The sequence below is a fragment of the Pelophylax lessonae genome, assembly GCF_965119305.1.
Source record: "Pelophylax lessonae genome assembly, chromosome: 7".
NCBI lineage: Eukaryota > Metazoa > Chordata > Amphibia > Anura > Ranidae > Pelophylax > Pelophylax lessonae.
Window position 1 is genome coordinate 296,198,621 of NC_138774.1, and position 13,008 is coordinate 296,211,628.

At 45.6% G+C, this 13,008-nt stretch overlaps 1 protein-coding gene across 2 annotated transcripts in view; it reads right to left on the bottom strand.

Moving 5' to 3' along the window:
- Positions 1-13,008, bottom strand: part of LOC309560030 (relaxin receptor 1-like) — a 269,217-nt gene that overhangs the window by 58,964 nt on the left and 197,245 nt on the right. For both annotated transcript variants that reach the window (XM_082263532.1, XM_082263531.1), the window contains 5 exons: positions 10,646-10,717; positions 9,006-9,077; positions 7,529-7,600; positions 4,770-4,841; positions 143-372 (listed from right to left, as the gene is read on the bottom strand). In XM_082263532.1, coding sequence (XP_082119658.1) covers positions 143-372; positions 4,770-4,841; positions 7,529-7,600; positions 9,006-9,077; positions 10,646-10,717 — 518 coding nt within the window. The remainder of the gene's footprint in view (positions 1-142; positions 373-4,769; positions 4,842-7,528; positions 7,601-9,005; positions 9,078-10,645; positions 10,718-13,008) is intronic.

Genomic DNA, 13,008 nt, shown 5'->3' on the forward strand with positions numbered 1-13,008 from the left:
CCAATGTAAGGAACATTCTTCCCACTGACCACCAATGTAAGGAACATTCTTCCCACTGATCACCAATGTAAGGGGCATTCTTCCACTGATCACCAATGTAAGGAATATATTATCAAGTTATCTGTACTTTTGCCGCACTCACAGCAGAGAGACTTGATGGACATGGCATGTTGGCAGTTCTCGGTGACTATGAACGATCTCATGCAGATCACAAACAGGTTCCCGAAGCAGGTAACGCAGGCCATGACCCAGACGAAGACTCGCAGCAAGATGTTGGCCAGCAGGTTTTCAAAGGAAGAGATTCCATCACTGTTCGGCTTGCAGCTGCGAACGTGCGGGGAATAACTACAATACTGGAACTTCTTGAAGTATCTAGAAGGCAAATGGGAGACATGAGAGGTTGTTACAGAAGTAATAGCAGAGAAGGTTTCACATTTGTCTGAAATAAAGAAGAAAGGTCTATTAGTGCTGGAATGGATCTATTGTTGCTAGAGGGGTTATTTTGTCACAATGATCTATTGTTGCTTGGGTGGTCTATTGTTGCTGGCTGGAATATTGTTGATGGGGGGGGGGGTCTATTGTTGCTGGCTGCAGGGCGTCCATGTAACTGCTTTTCTTGTTATCATTAGCAAATTCCATACAAAGTAAATTCCACCACAAAATGATACTTGGTTTTGTATTCTGTAAAAAGAGATGGTACTGGGAGGAGGGTAGAGGGTGTAACTAAGGGATGGTGCTCAGAAGTGAGTAGAGGGTGGATCTAAGGAACAATGCTCAGAGTTGATTAGATGGTGAAATTAAGGGACAGTGCTCAGAGGTGGGTAGTGGGTGGAACTAAGGGACGGTGGGTGCTCAGAGGTGGGTAGAGGGTGGAAGGGATGGTGCTCAGAGGTGTGTAGAGGGTGGAACTAAGGAACAGTGCTCAGAGGTGGGTAGAGGGTTGAACTAAGGAACGGTGCTCAGAGGTGTGTAGGGGTGGAACTAAGGGGTGGTGCTCAGAGGTGGGTAGAGGGTGGAATTAAGAGATGGTGGTCAGAGGTGAGTAGAGGGTGGAACTAAGGGACGGTGCTGAGAGGTGAATAGAGGTTGGCACTAAGGGACGGTGCTCAGAGGTGGGTGGGGGGGGTTAGAACTAAGGTATGGTGCTCAGAGGTGGGCAGAGGGTGGAACTGAGGGACAGTATTCAGAAGTGGGCAGAGGGTGGAACTAAGGGACAGTGTTTAGAGGTGGGTAGAATGAAGGGACAGTGCTCAGAGGTGGGTGGGGTGGTGGAACTAAGGGACAGGGTTTAAAGGTGGGCGGGGGGGGGTGGAACTAAGGGACAGTGCTCAGAGGTGGGTAGAGGGTGGAGCTAAAGGACAGTGCTCAGAGCTGTGTAGGGGTGGAACTAAGGTATAATTTAGAGGTGAGTAGAGGGTGAAACTAAAGGACAGTGCTCACAGGTGGGTGGGGGGTGGAAGTAAGTGACAGTGCTCAGAGGTGGGTAGAGGGTGGAATTAAGAGATGGTTGTCAGAGGTGAGTAGAGGGTGGAACTAAGGGACGGTGCCCGGAGGTGGGCAGAGGGTGGAACTAAGGTACAGTATTCAGAAGTGGGCAGAGGGTGGAACTAAGGGACAGTGTTTAGAGGTGGGTAGAATGAAGGGACAGTGCTCAGAGGTGGGTGGGGTGGTGGAACTAAGGGACAGTGCTCAGAGGTGGGTAGAGGGTGGAACTAAGTGACATTGCTCAGAGGTGGGTAGTGGGTTGAACTAAGGGATGGTGCTCAGAGGTGGGTAGGGATGGAGACAAGGGGTAACTCAGAAGGGGGGAGAACCCGCACCTATTCCTTGAGACAGAAAGCCCCTGGTGCCATTAACTAATAAATGGCATTGTAACGCACCACACATAACGCAGACCTGTTGCTGGTGTTGTGGTAAAGGCATTATTGTGCTCACAAGTGTGAATGAGCCTGGAATGATTTATTAATGAATACAGAGCTGCAATAATTCGTGTCTATTATATCTGACTGCAAATTTCTGTGGTCAAGGAAAAATAATGAGTGTCAGCCGGAAAAAATTGTGCCGAGATTAGCGTGATTATACGGTGCGTTTATTAAATGAAGCCCGTGTCACTTTGTAAATAATTACCGAGAAAATCTCGTTGACTTTTCTGACAGTGTCTTCGGCTGTGTGCCTACCCTCACCCACCATTACAATGAACCCGGAGAAGAAGAAGCCGGGGGGGTCGTACTTCTGTGCAAAACTTTCCATCATTAACATTTCAATTTCTTTCATTCATAAACTGAAACAAAGTATCCAACGCTAGCAATTTTTTCTAATTATATTTTATTATAAACTATATTCCTTGTTAAAAAAAAAATGAGGATGAACTGAAATAGCACTGGGCATTTTTGTTATTATAATATTTCTCTTTCTATAATCGTGTAGAACCAAGACCACCTGTGTGTCATTTAATCTCAGTATAAATGCAGCTGTTCTGTGAAGCCCTCAGAGGTTTGTTAGAGAACCTTAGTGAACAAACAGCATCATGAAGGCCAAGGAACACACCAGACAGGTCAGGGATAAACTGACAGGCGAAGTGTAAAGCAGGGTTAGGTTAAAAAAAAAATATCCCATGCTTTGACCATCTCACGGAGCGCTGTTCAATCCATCATGGGAAAATGGAAAGAGTATGGCACAACTGCAACCCTACTAAGACATGGCCGTCCACCTAAACTGACCGGCCAGGCAAGGAGAGCATTCATCAGAGAAGCAGCCAAGAGGCCCATGGGAACTCTGGAGGAGATGCAGAGATCCACAGCTCAGGTGGGAGAATCTGTCCACAGGACAACTATTAGTCATGCGCTCCACAAATCTGCCCTTTATGGAAGAGTGAGAAGAAGAAAGCCATTGGTGGAAGAAAGCCATAAGAAGTCCTGCAGTTTGGGAGAAGCCATGTGGAAGAAGGAGCTCTGGTCAGAAGAGACCAAAATTGAACTTTTTGGCCTAAAAGCAAAGACGTCCCCAAAAGACTTGCAGCTGTAATTGCAGGGAAAGGGGGTTCTACAAAGTACTGACTCCGAGGGGGGGGGGGGTTGAATACAAAAATGACCAAGGTAAACTTATTTGGTTCAGATGGTGTCAGGCGTGTGTGGCGGCTACCAGGTGAGGAGTACAAAGACAAGTGTGTCTTGCCTACAGTCAAGCATGGTGGTGGGAGAGTCATGGTCTGGGGCTGCATGAGTGCTGCTGGCACTGGGGAGCTACAGTTCATTGAGGGAACCATGAATGCCAACATGTACTGTGACATACTGAAGCAGAGCATGATCCCCTCCCTTCAGAGACTGGGCCGCAGGGCAATATTCCAACATAGCGACCCCAAACACACCTCCAAGACGACCACTGCCTTGCTAAAGAAGCTGAGGGTAAAGGTGATGGACTGGCCAATCATGTCTCCAGACCTAAACCCTATTGAGAATCTGTGGGGCATCCTCAAACAGAAGGTGGAAGAGTGCAAGGTCTCTAACATCCACCAGCTCTGTGATGTCATCATGGAGGAGGGGAAGAGGACTCCAGTGGCAACCTGTGAAGCTCTGGTGAACTCCATGCCCAAGAGGGTTAAGGCAGTGCTGGAAAATAATGGTGGCCACACAAAATATTGACACTTTGGGCCCAATTTGGACATTGTCTCTTAGGGGTGTACTGACTTTTGTTGCCAGCGGTTTAGACATTAATGGCTGTGTGTTGAGTTATTTTGAGGGGACAGCAAATTTACACTGTTATACAAGCTGTACACTCACTACTTTACATTGTAGCAAAGTGTCATTTCTTCAGTGTTGTCACATGAAAAGAATAAAATATGTACAGAAATGTGAGGGATGTACTTACTTTTGTGATATACTGTATATATTTTTTTTTAATAGAACCTAATTAGCTGTCATTAAAGCAATTGCTTTATACATCAATTCCTTTAAAAGCATCGTTTACAAAATGCATCTTTTATCAGTGAAGAAAAGCTGTCCTTGAGCCCCAATCATTTCATACAGCATCTACGCACAATCTCTACAGTCAATACGCTTTCTTCTACTGACCAATCAGAGGAGCAACTGAAAGAATGATGTCATCTGAGGCTGGCAAAGTGAGGGCAACAGCAAAATCTTTGATAAACACCAGGTATACACAAGGACAACAGAAGACAAGAGCACCAGAACTTTGAAGGTTGTATTATCCCTGGGCCAGCTACTTAGTCCAGGAATTAATTGCCTGACCAAAGATGACGCCATCTTTTTGGGGAGAAAAGAAACTGAAGCAATCAGTGTTTCAATTCATCCCATCACACCTATATAAGCTTGTTGGACAGCCCATTCCAGAACCATGGGAATTAGTATGAAGCGGTCTCACAATCGGTGTTCCAATTCATCCCAAAGGTGTTCAGTAGGGATGATGTCAGGGCTCTGTGCAGGACATTCGAGTTCCTCCGCACCACACTGGTCACACCATGTCTTTATGGAGCTGGCTTTGTACATAGAGGGACAATCATGCTGGAACAGAAAAGGGTCTTCACCAAACTGTTACCACAAAATTGGAAGAGCACAATTGTCTACAATGTCTTTGTATGATGGAGGATTACCAGGACCCTTCACTGGAGACTCCTGAACTCCATCGTTTGGAGGGGGGTTCACAGAGTTTTGGCCATACCTATTGTACACTTACACATTACTGAGCATGCATGGAGTTCACATAAAAATATGTCGGAGGTTAGATTTGCTTTATTCTTATCTTGTACTTACATGTGAGACAGATTGGCCATTTTAGAGAACATGCGGTTACTGATGTTGGGGATCTCTATGCCCTCCATGATCCTGTGAAGAAAGGAATGTAAACGTATGAGATGGTACGCAAAAATGATAGAACAGAGCCTTCATCCCCATTTATCTTTCACATGAAATGCAGTCTATACCCTGGTCTGAGCATTAACAGGCTGACCCCCCACCCCTTCAACCTCTGCAGCAATGCTGGCAGCACTCATACCTCTATTTCCCAAAGACAACCTCTGGATATGACGCTGAGCACGGCACTCAACTTCTATGGTTGACCATGGCGAGGCCTGTTCTGAGTGGAACCTGTCCTGTTACACCGCTGTATGGTCTTGGCCACCGTGCTGCAGCTCAGTTTCAGGGTCTTGGCAATCTTCTTATAGCCTAGGCCATCTTTATGTAGAGCAACAATGCCCCCCCCCCACACTTTTCACAGATTTATTTGTATCATTTTCCTTCCACTTCACAATTATGTGCCACTTTGTGTCGGTCTATCACATAAAACTCCAATAAAATACATTTACGTTTTTGGTTGTAACATGACAAAAATTTGGAAAATTTCAAGGGGTATGAATACTTTTTCAAGGCACTGTATATATAAAATCTCTTCTTAAATAAAGAGAATACTGTAATAAAGGTGAGATGAAAAACACAAATTAAATAATTATTATGGGAGGATTTTTTTTTTAAAATAACAAACGTCAGGTTTTAATGAACTGTGATGGGATAGACATGCAAATTATTAACGTGTGTCAGAATTCATTTCACGGCTAGACATGTGAAATTCCAGATACACAGCAAAGATTGTACAGAATCTCACAAAAGTAAGTACACCCCACACATTTCTGTAAATATTTTATTCTATCTTTTCATGTGACAACACTGAAGAAATGACACTTTGCTACAATGTAAAGTAGTGAGTGTACAGCTTGTATAACAGTGTAAATTTGCTGTCCCCTCAAAATAACTCAACACACAGCCATTAATGTCTAAACCACTGGCAACAAAAGTGATTACACCCCTAAGTGACAATGTCCAAATTGGGCCCAATTAGCCATTTTCCCTCCCCGGTGTCATGTGACTCGTTAGTGTTAGGTGTGAATGGGGAGCAGGTGTGTTAAATGTGGTGTTATCGCTCTCACTCTCTCATACTGGTCACTGGAAGTTCAACATGGCACCTCATGGCAAAGAACTCTCTGAGGATCTGAAAAAAAGAATTGTTGCTCTACGTAAAGATGGTTCCCATTCCCCCATCATTCCCCCATCATTTGGCTCTCATACTCACATCATTTGGTTCCCATTCCCCCATCACTTGGTTCTCCAACCCCTGTCACTTGGTTCTCCTACCCCCGTCACTTGGTTCTCATACCCCCGTCACTTGGTTCAACCCCCTACTATTCGGTTCTCATAAATGGTTCACAAACCCCCATCATTTGGTTCTCATACCACCATCATTTAATTCCCATACCCCCATCATTTAGTTCTTCTACTCCCCCCCCCCCCATCACTCAGTTCCCATACCCCTATCATTTGGTTCCCATACCCCCATTATTTGGTTCACATACACTCATCATTTGGTTCTCATAGCCCCATCACGTAATTTCCATCCTCACATCATTTGGTTCTTATACCCCCCCATCACTTGATTCTCATATCCCCACTATTTGGTTCTCATAACCCCCATCATTTGGATCTCATTCCCCCATCATTTGGTTATCATACCCCCACTATTTGGTTCTCATACCCCCATCATTTGGTTCTCATACCTCCATTGTTTGTTTCCTATACCCACATCATTTGGTTCTCATACCTCCATCATTTGGTTCTCATAACCCCCATCATTTGGTTCTCATAACCCCCATCATTTGGTTCTCATAACCCCCATCATTTGGTTCTCATAACCCCCATCATTTGGTTCCCATCCCCACATCATGTGGTTCCCATCCCCACATCATTTGGTTCTTATACCCCCATCACTTGGTTCTCATACCCCCACCATTTGGTTCATATACCCACATTATTTGGTTCTCATACCTCCATCATTTGGTTCCCATAACCCCCATCATTTGGTTCTCATACCTCCATCATTTGGTTCTCATACCTCCATCATTTGGCTCTCATACCTCCATCATTTGGCTCTCATACCTCCATCATTTGGTTCTCATACCCCCATCATTTGGTTCTCATACCTCCATCATTTGGCTCTCATACCTCCATCATTTGGCTCTCATACCTCCATCATTTGGCTCTCATACCTCCAGCATTTGGTTCTCATACCCCCATCATTTGGTTCTCATACCCCCATCATTTGTTTCCCATCCCCACGTCATTTGGTTCTTATACCCCCATCACTTGGTTCTCATACCCCCACCATTTGGTTCCCATTCCCCCATCATTTGGTTCCCATTCCCCCGTCATTTGGTTCCCATTCCCCCATCATTTGGTTCCCAATCCCCCATCATTTGGCTCTCATACTCACATCATTTGGTTCCCCTTCCCCCATCATTTGGTTCTCATACCTCCATCATTTGGTTCTCAAAACCCCCATCATTTGGTTCTCAAAACCCCATCATTTGGTTCCATACCCCCATCATTTGATTCCAATACTCCCAAGAAATTTTGATACCCCTAGCTAAAAACCTTTGCTTTAACAGACAAATTTTTAGAAGATTCTACAGATCAAATATTATTTACACATTGACATCGGTATCATGGAAAAGCAAGATACTTACAAAGATTGCAGGCTGGGCAACATATCAAACTGGTTATATGGAATAGAATTTAAGGGATTGAAGGATATGTTCCTAAAAAAAAAACAAATATGATAAATAAACATCCACATAGTACAATAACTACTGTCCTACAGACTATCAGACATGGAGACGTCTAGCATACTGACATACAAGGCTATGGGAATGGTTAGAGACAAGAAGGCCTGGCTCGTAGTCTCTGCTCTAATTCATCCCAAAGGTATGCTTGAGGTCGAGGTCAGGACTCTGCGCAGGCCAGTCAAGTTCCTCAACCCCAAACGCGCTCATCCATGTCTTTATGGACCTTGCTTTGTGCACTGGTGCACAGTCATGTTTGAACAGGAAGGAGGCCATCCCCAAACTGTTCCAACAAAGTTGGAAGCGTGAATTTGTCTAAAATATCTTGGTATTCGGACACCTTAAGATTTCCCTTCACTGGAAGGAGCCAAGCCCAACCCCTAAAAATGTTTTTTAGGGGTTGGACTTGGCTCCTTCCAATGAAGGAAACTCTCAAGGTGTCAACATACCAAGACATTTTGGACAATTTCACGCTCCCAACTTTGTGGGAACAGTTTGGAGATGTCTCCTTCCTGTTGATAACCCCTTACCATAACCCCCTCCACCAATGATTTGGACCAGTGCACAAAGCAAGGTCCATAAAGACATGGATGAGCGAGTTTGGGGTGGAGGAACTTGACCCCTCCCATGGAGTCCCTTTGCCTCCTCCCATGGCATCCCTCTGTCCTCATACGAAGATGACTGGGTGGGTCTTAAACAGGAAGGGGTATGGCCTTGACAGGAAAGGGTGGCTCATATTTAAATTAGGGGGGTGCACGAGTTTAGTCAGGCTAAGGACAGCACAAAACCTAAATACACCACTACTCCACTCATCTAAGAAGACTTTCCACAAGATCTTGGAGGGTGTCTGTTGGGATTTGAGCAGTCAAACACTGATTTTGGATTAGAAGACCTGGATCACAATTTAATTCCTCCCAAAGGTGTTCAGTAGGGTTGAGGTCAGGGTTCTGTGTAGGACACTCAAGTTCCTCCACACCAAACTGGTCACACCATGTCTTTATGAAGCTGGATTTGTACAGGGGGGGGGGGCACAGTCATGCTGGAACAAAAAAGGGTCTTCACAAAGCTGTTACCACAAGGTTGGAAGAGCACAGTTGTCTTAAATAGTGGCTCCCAACTTCAGTTCTCAAGTACAGCAAATCCTGAAAACATGACTTGTTGGGGGTACTTGAGGACTGAGGTTGGGAACCTCTTGTCTAAACCGTCTTCCCCAAACTGTTACCACAAGGTTTGGAGAACACAATTTTTTACTATATCTTTGTGTGATGGAGTATTACCTGAACCCTTCACTGGGGCCACCAGAAGTCATTTATTAGAAGGGGGTTCACATATTTTTGGCCATATAGTGAATGATTAAAGGCGACATAAGAACGACACTCACAGCTGTTGAAGTTCTTGCAGGTTGGCGAACAGTGACGGGGGAAGAGTCTCCATCTGGTTAACAGAAAGGTCTCTGTTTATGGACAAGGTAACATAATAGACAGTTAGATGTTCCATCAAACAATAAGTTTGCGTTAATGAAAATTAATAAGGGGGGAAGGCAATATATAAACAGAATAAAGGCTGCCTCCACCTTTTCCACCATGTTACATGTTACCCGTTAACATGGTGCAAATAGGACATGACTCTTGTATTTAAACAATATTTGCTTATCCCAGAGCTCAGTTGTAAAGCAGGGCAGAGTATTTTTTTCCCATGGTTATTCCCATTATTGTGTCCCATTGGGGAAAATTCCCTTCGCTTCCTGGCCTGGAGATGCAACAGGAAGTTAAAGGAAATATATTACAGTGAGGAGAATCCCCCCTCTTAGATAAAAACGCTGTCCCTGTTGGAAGGTTTCCTGTCACTACTTGTTCTGTTGACAACTGTTGGATATCCCATGGATTTGACTAATGATGATCGAACGTTTAGGCCAAACTCAAAGTCACATGGTAGCAGGCCACCCAATCAGCTGTGGTCGTGGAATTCCCCACCCTGCAGCTACATGTAACAGGGGCGGGGATGCTGGTGACATCATTGACCTAATATAGCCACATGGCCAAATTTGGACAACGTCATTGACCATGTGGCCTTATTAGGTCAATGATGTCTTCAATATATCACAGCCTCTTTGTTACATGTGGCTGCAGGGTGGGGAATTACAGGGCCACAGCTGATTGGGTGGCCTGCTACCATGTGACAGTTTCCATTGAGTTTGGCCTAAACGTTAGCTCATGATTAGTCAAATCCATGGGATTACCCAAGGTTTAGGCCAAACTCAATGGAAACTGTCACATGGTAGCAGGCCTCCCAGTCAGCTGTGGCTGTGGAATTCCCCACCCCGCAGCCACATGTAACAGGGGCGGGGATGCTGGTGACATCATTGACCTATGGCCACATGGCCAAATTTGGACAACGTCATTGACCATGTGGCCTTATTGGGTCAATGATATCATCAGCATCGCAGCCTCTTTGTTGCATGTGGCTGCGGGGTGGGGAATTCCAGGGCCACAGCTGATGGTGTGGCCTGCTACCATGTGACAGTTTCCATTGAGTTTGGCCTAAACGTTAGCTCATGATTAGTCAAATCCATGGGATATCCAACTGTTGTCAACCGAACAAGTAGTCGTTTCCGGTGATTTCCGCTTAAATCTTAGCTCATCACCAGTCAAAATTATGGAAAATCCAACGGTTGTCACCAGAACAAGAGGTGATTCCTTGGTCACAGCTGGTTTGGCTGGTGGCCTACTATCATGTGTCAGTTTCCCACACATCTGGCTTGAACCTTAGATCAGCACTAGCAGTGACAATGGTCACAGGACAATTCGAGAGGGTGAACCTCTCAGAGGGGACACGGGCAACAATATATATCTGACTGGAGCTTTAACCCTTCCACACTCCATCCAAAATTAGGAGAAAAGAGCACCCAGCTTACCATCCTATATTGGGGTTCAAATTAGCATAGGTATATCTTTGTATTTTCCTGAACCGGCTGTGAACAAAGCAAAATTGTACAAAGTCATTAAGAAAAGAATAACTCACAGGTCCACCAGCTTGGGCATTTGAGTCAATGCTTTGTTCTGGATTTCCTGTATCTTGTTTCGGCGTAGGACTCTAGAGGGGAGAAAATTAAAGATCACGTTATGATAGGAACGTTAGGAACCCCCCCAATAGCTTTTTAACAGAAAGACAAGGGTGTACCTAAGGGGTCACAATCACAACCCGGCCCCATGCTGCAGGGGGCACTGCGGCCCCCCTTATCACCTGGATCAGAGGAACGGCAGGGACGGCTGCCTATAAATGGAACCGGTCTCTCCATTTTCCTCCTGCAGTTGTTGAATGCCTGTGAGAGGGAGGGGAGGAGGAGCGGGCATTTAGTGGCTTCAGGAGGAAAATGGAGATATCGATTCCTCTATATGCAGTCGCCCACCCCACCGCTCCTCCTATCAAGCATCTTTCTGCTGCCCTCTATGTGCTCTCCAGCCCCCCTCTTCCCCTCAGCTTTTAGGTGTTCCCTCTCTCCTCTCCCGCCAGATGCTGCGGGGGATCTGTCAGGATGGAAGGGGCCGGTAAATGACACTTCCTCTTCTGAAAGGAGAGTCAGTGATCCCTACTGATCACTGACTCTGCCCATTCATAACTGAAACATAGTAAACTGTTTATTTTGCTTGAGTTTTTGAATGAACAGGAAGCCTCTGTAAAGAGCTATTCCTGTTCGTTCATTCTGTGCAGCTGAGGCTGCAGAGAAGGAGCTTGAGGGCTGTGTTCTCAATCTCCTTTCTCTGTCTTAAAGGTGAAACATCAGAAGGTCTGTTTAGACTCCCTGATATCTCACCAAAGCCCCCCAATGGGGCTCCTAAAAAAAAATGTAAAAAATAATGAAAAAAAAATGGTTGTAAAAAAAGTAAAAATTAAAAAAAAAAAAATACTGACACCAGTGGCGGAACTTCCAGGGTCACAAAGGTCGCACTTGCGCTCAGAGCAGAGGCCTAACTAGGACCTTCAGGGCTCCGATGCAAAAAACCACGAAGGGCTCCGCGAACTCCTGGCCAGGGCCCTTCCCTTCAAGCCTGGGGCTCTTCCCACTGATCCTGGGACCCTTTCACAAGTTCTGCAATGGGCCCCCTTCCTGCCATCTTGGGGCCTCCCAATGGTGGTGGAATGCCAGGGCCCAGTTGCAAGTGAGACCTTTGCGATCCTGGAAGTTCACCCACTGGTGTCAGTAGTTTCTATTTTTTTGGTATTTTAATTGTATTATTTTTTATCATTTTATTTTATTTTTTTACAGTGTCACTGACTATGACTCTGTCCATTCAGAAAAAGAAGGAGCTGGTAAATTACATATTCACCGACCCCTTCCTGGTTCTCTATTGTGACACATCCCCTGCAGGAGACAGCAGGAGAGGGGAGGGGCACAGTCTGAACCAGGGGAGCACACAGGGGCCCAGAGACAGCAGAACACAAGTGAACTGGATAGGAGGAGTGGCGGGGGCAGCATACAGAGGAACCAATCTCCTCCATTTTCCTCCTGCAGCTACAGGAGGAAACAGGAGGACAGGAGAGTGATTTCTCTACATGCTGCCCCCGCCGTCCCTCCTATCCATGTGTACAGGGGAGCCGCACAGGCCCCCCGGAGAATGGGGCCCAATTGCAATTGCAACCCCTGTAGTTACGCCCCTGGCTCAGAGGGAGGGGCTCCGGCCTAGGGAGCCCTTTATGGTTTCCTGCACTGGGACCCTAAGGGTTCTAGTTATGCCATTTCAGAGAGATATCACACTAATCCGATATATACCACACAAATCAGATTCACTTCCGGTGTTAACACCCCTCCCCCCTCTTTTTTTTTTTCTCAGTTCTACAGAATTGATCTTCATTTACCTGTCTTGATACTTTGTACATATTTGAATATATTGTGCTCACGTATCTATTATTAATGTATAGTATCTGAATGTACACTATATACTGGAATGTTTGCTTTGTAATGCAACTGAAATCTGGGGGGGGGGGGGGCACAACTACATGACTTAGTAGTTGGTGGAGAAACCCTTGCTGGCATTCACAGAGGTCAGACATTTCTTCTAGTTGGCCACCAGGATGGATTTTGTCCCCACTCCTCCTTGCAGATCCTCTCCAAGTCCTTAAGGTTTCAAGGCTGATGTTTGGTAACTCGAACCTTCGCCTCCCTCCACCTAATTTTCTATGGGATTAAGGTCTGGAGACTGGCTAAGGCCACTCCAGGACCTTAATGTGCTTCTTCTTGATGAGCCACTCCTTTGTTGCCTTGGCCGTGTGTTTTGGGTCATTGTCATGCTGGAAAACCCATCCACGCCCCATTTTCAATGCCCTGGCTGAGGGAAGGAGGTTCTCACCAAAGATTTGACGGTATACATGGTCCCGTCCATGAT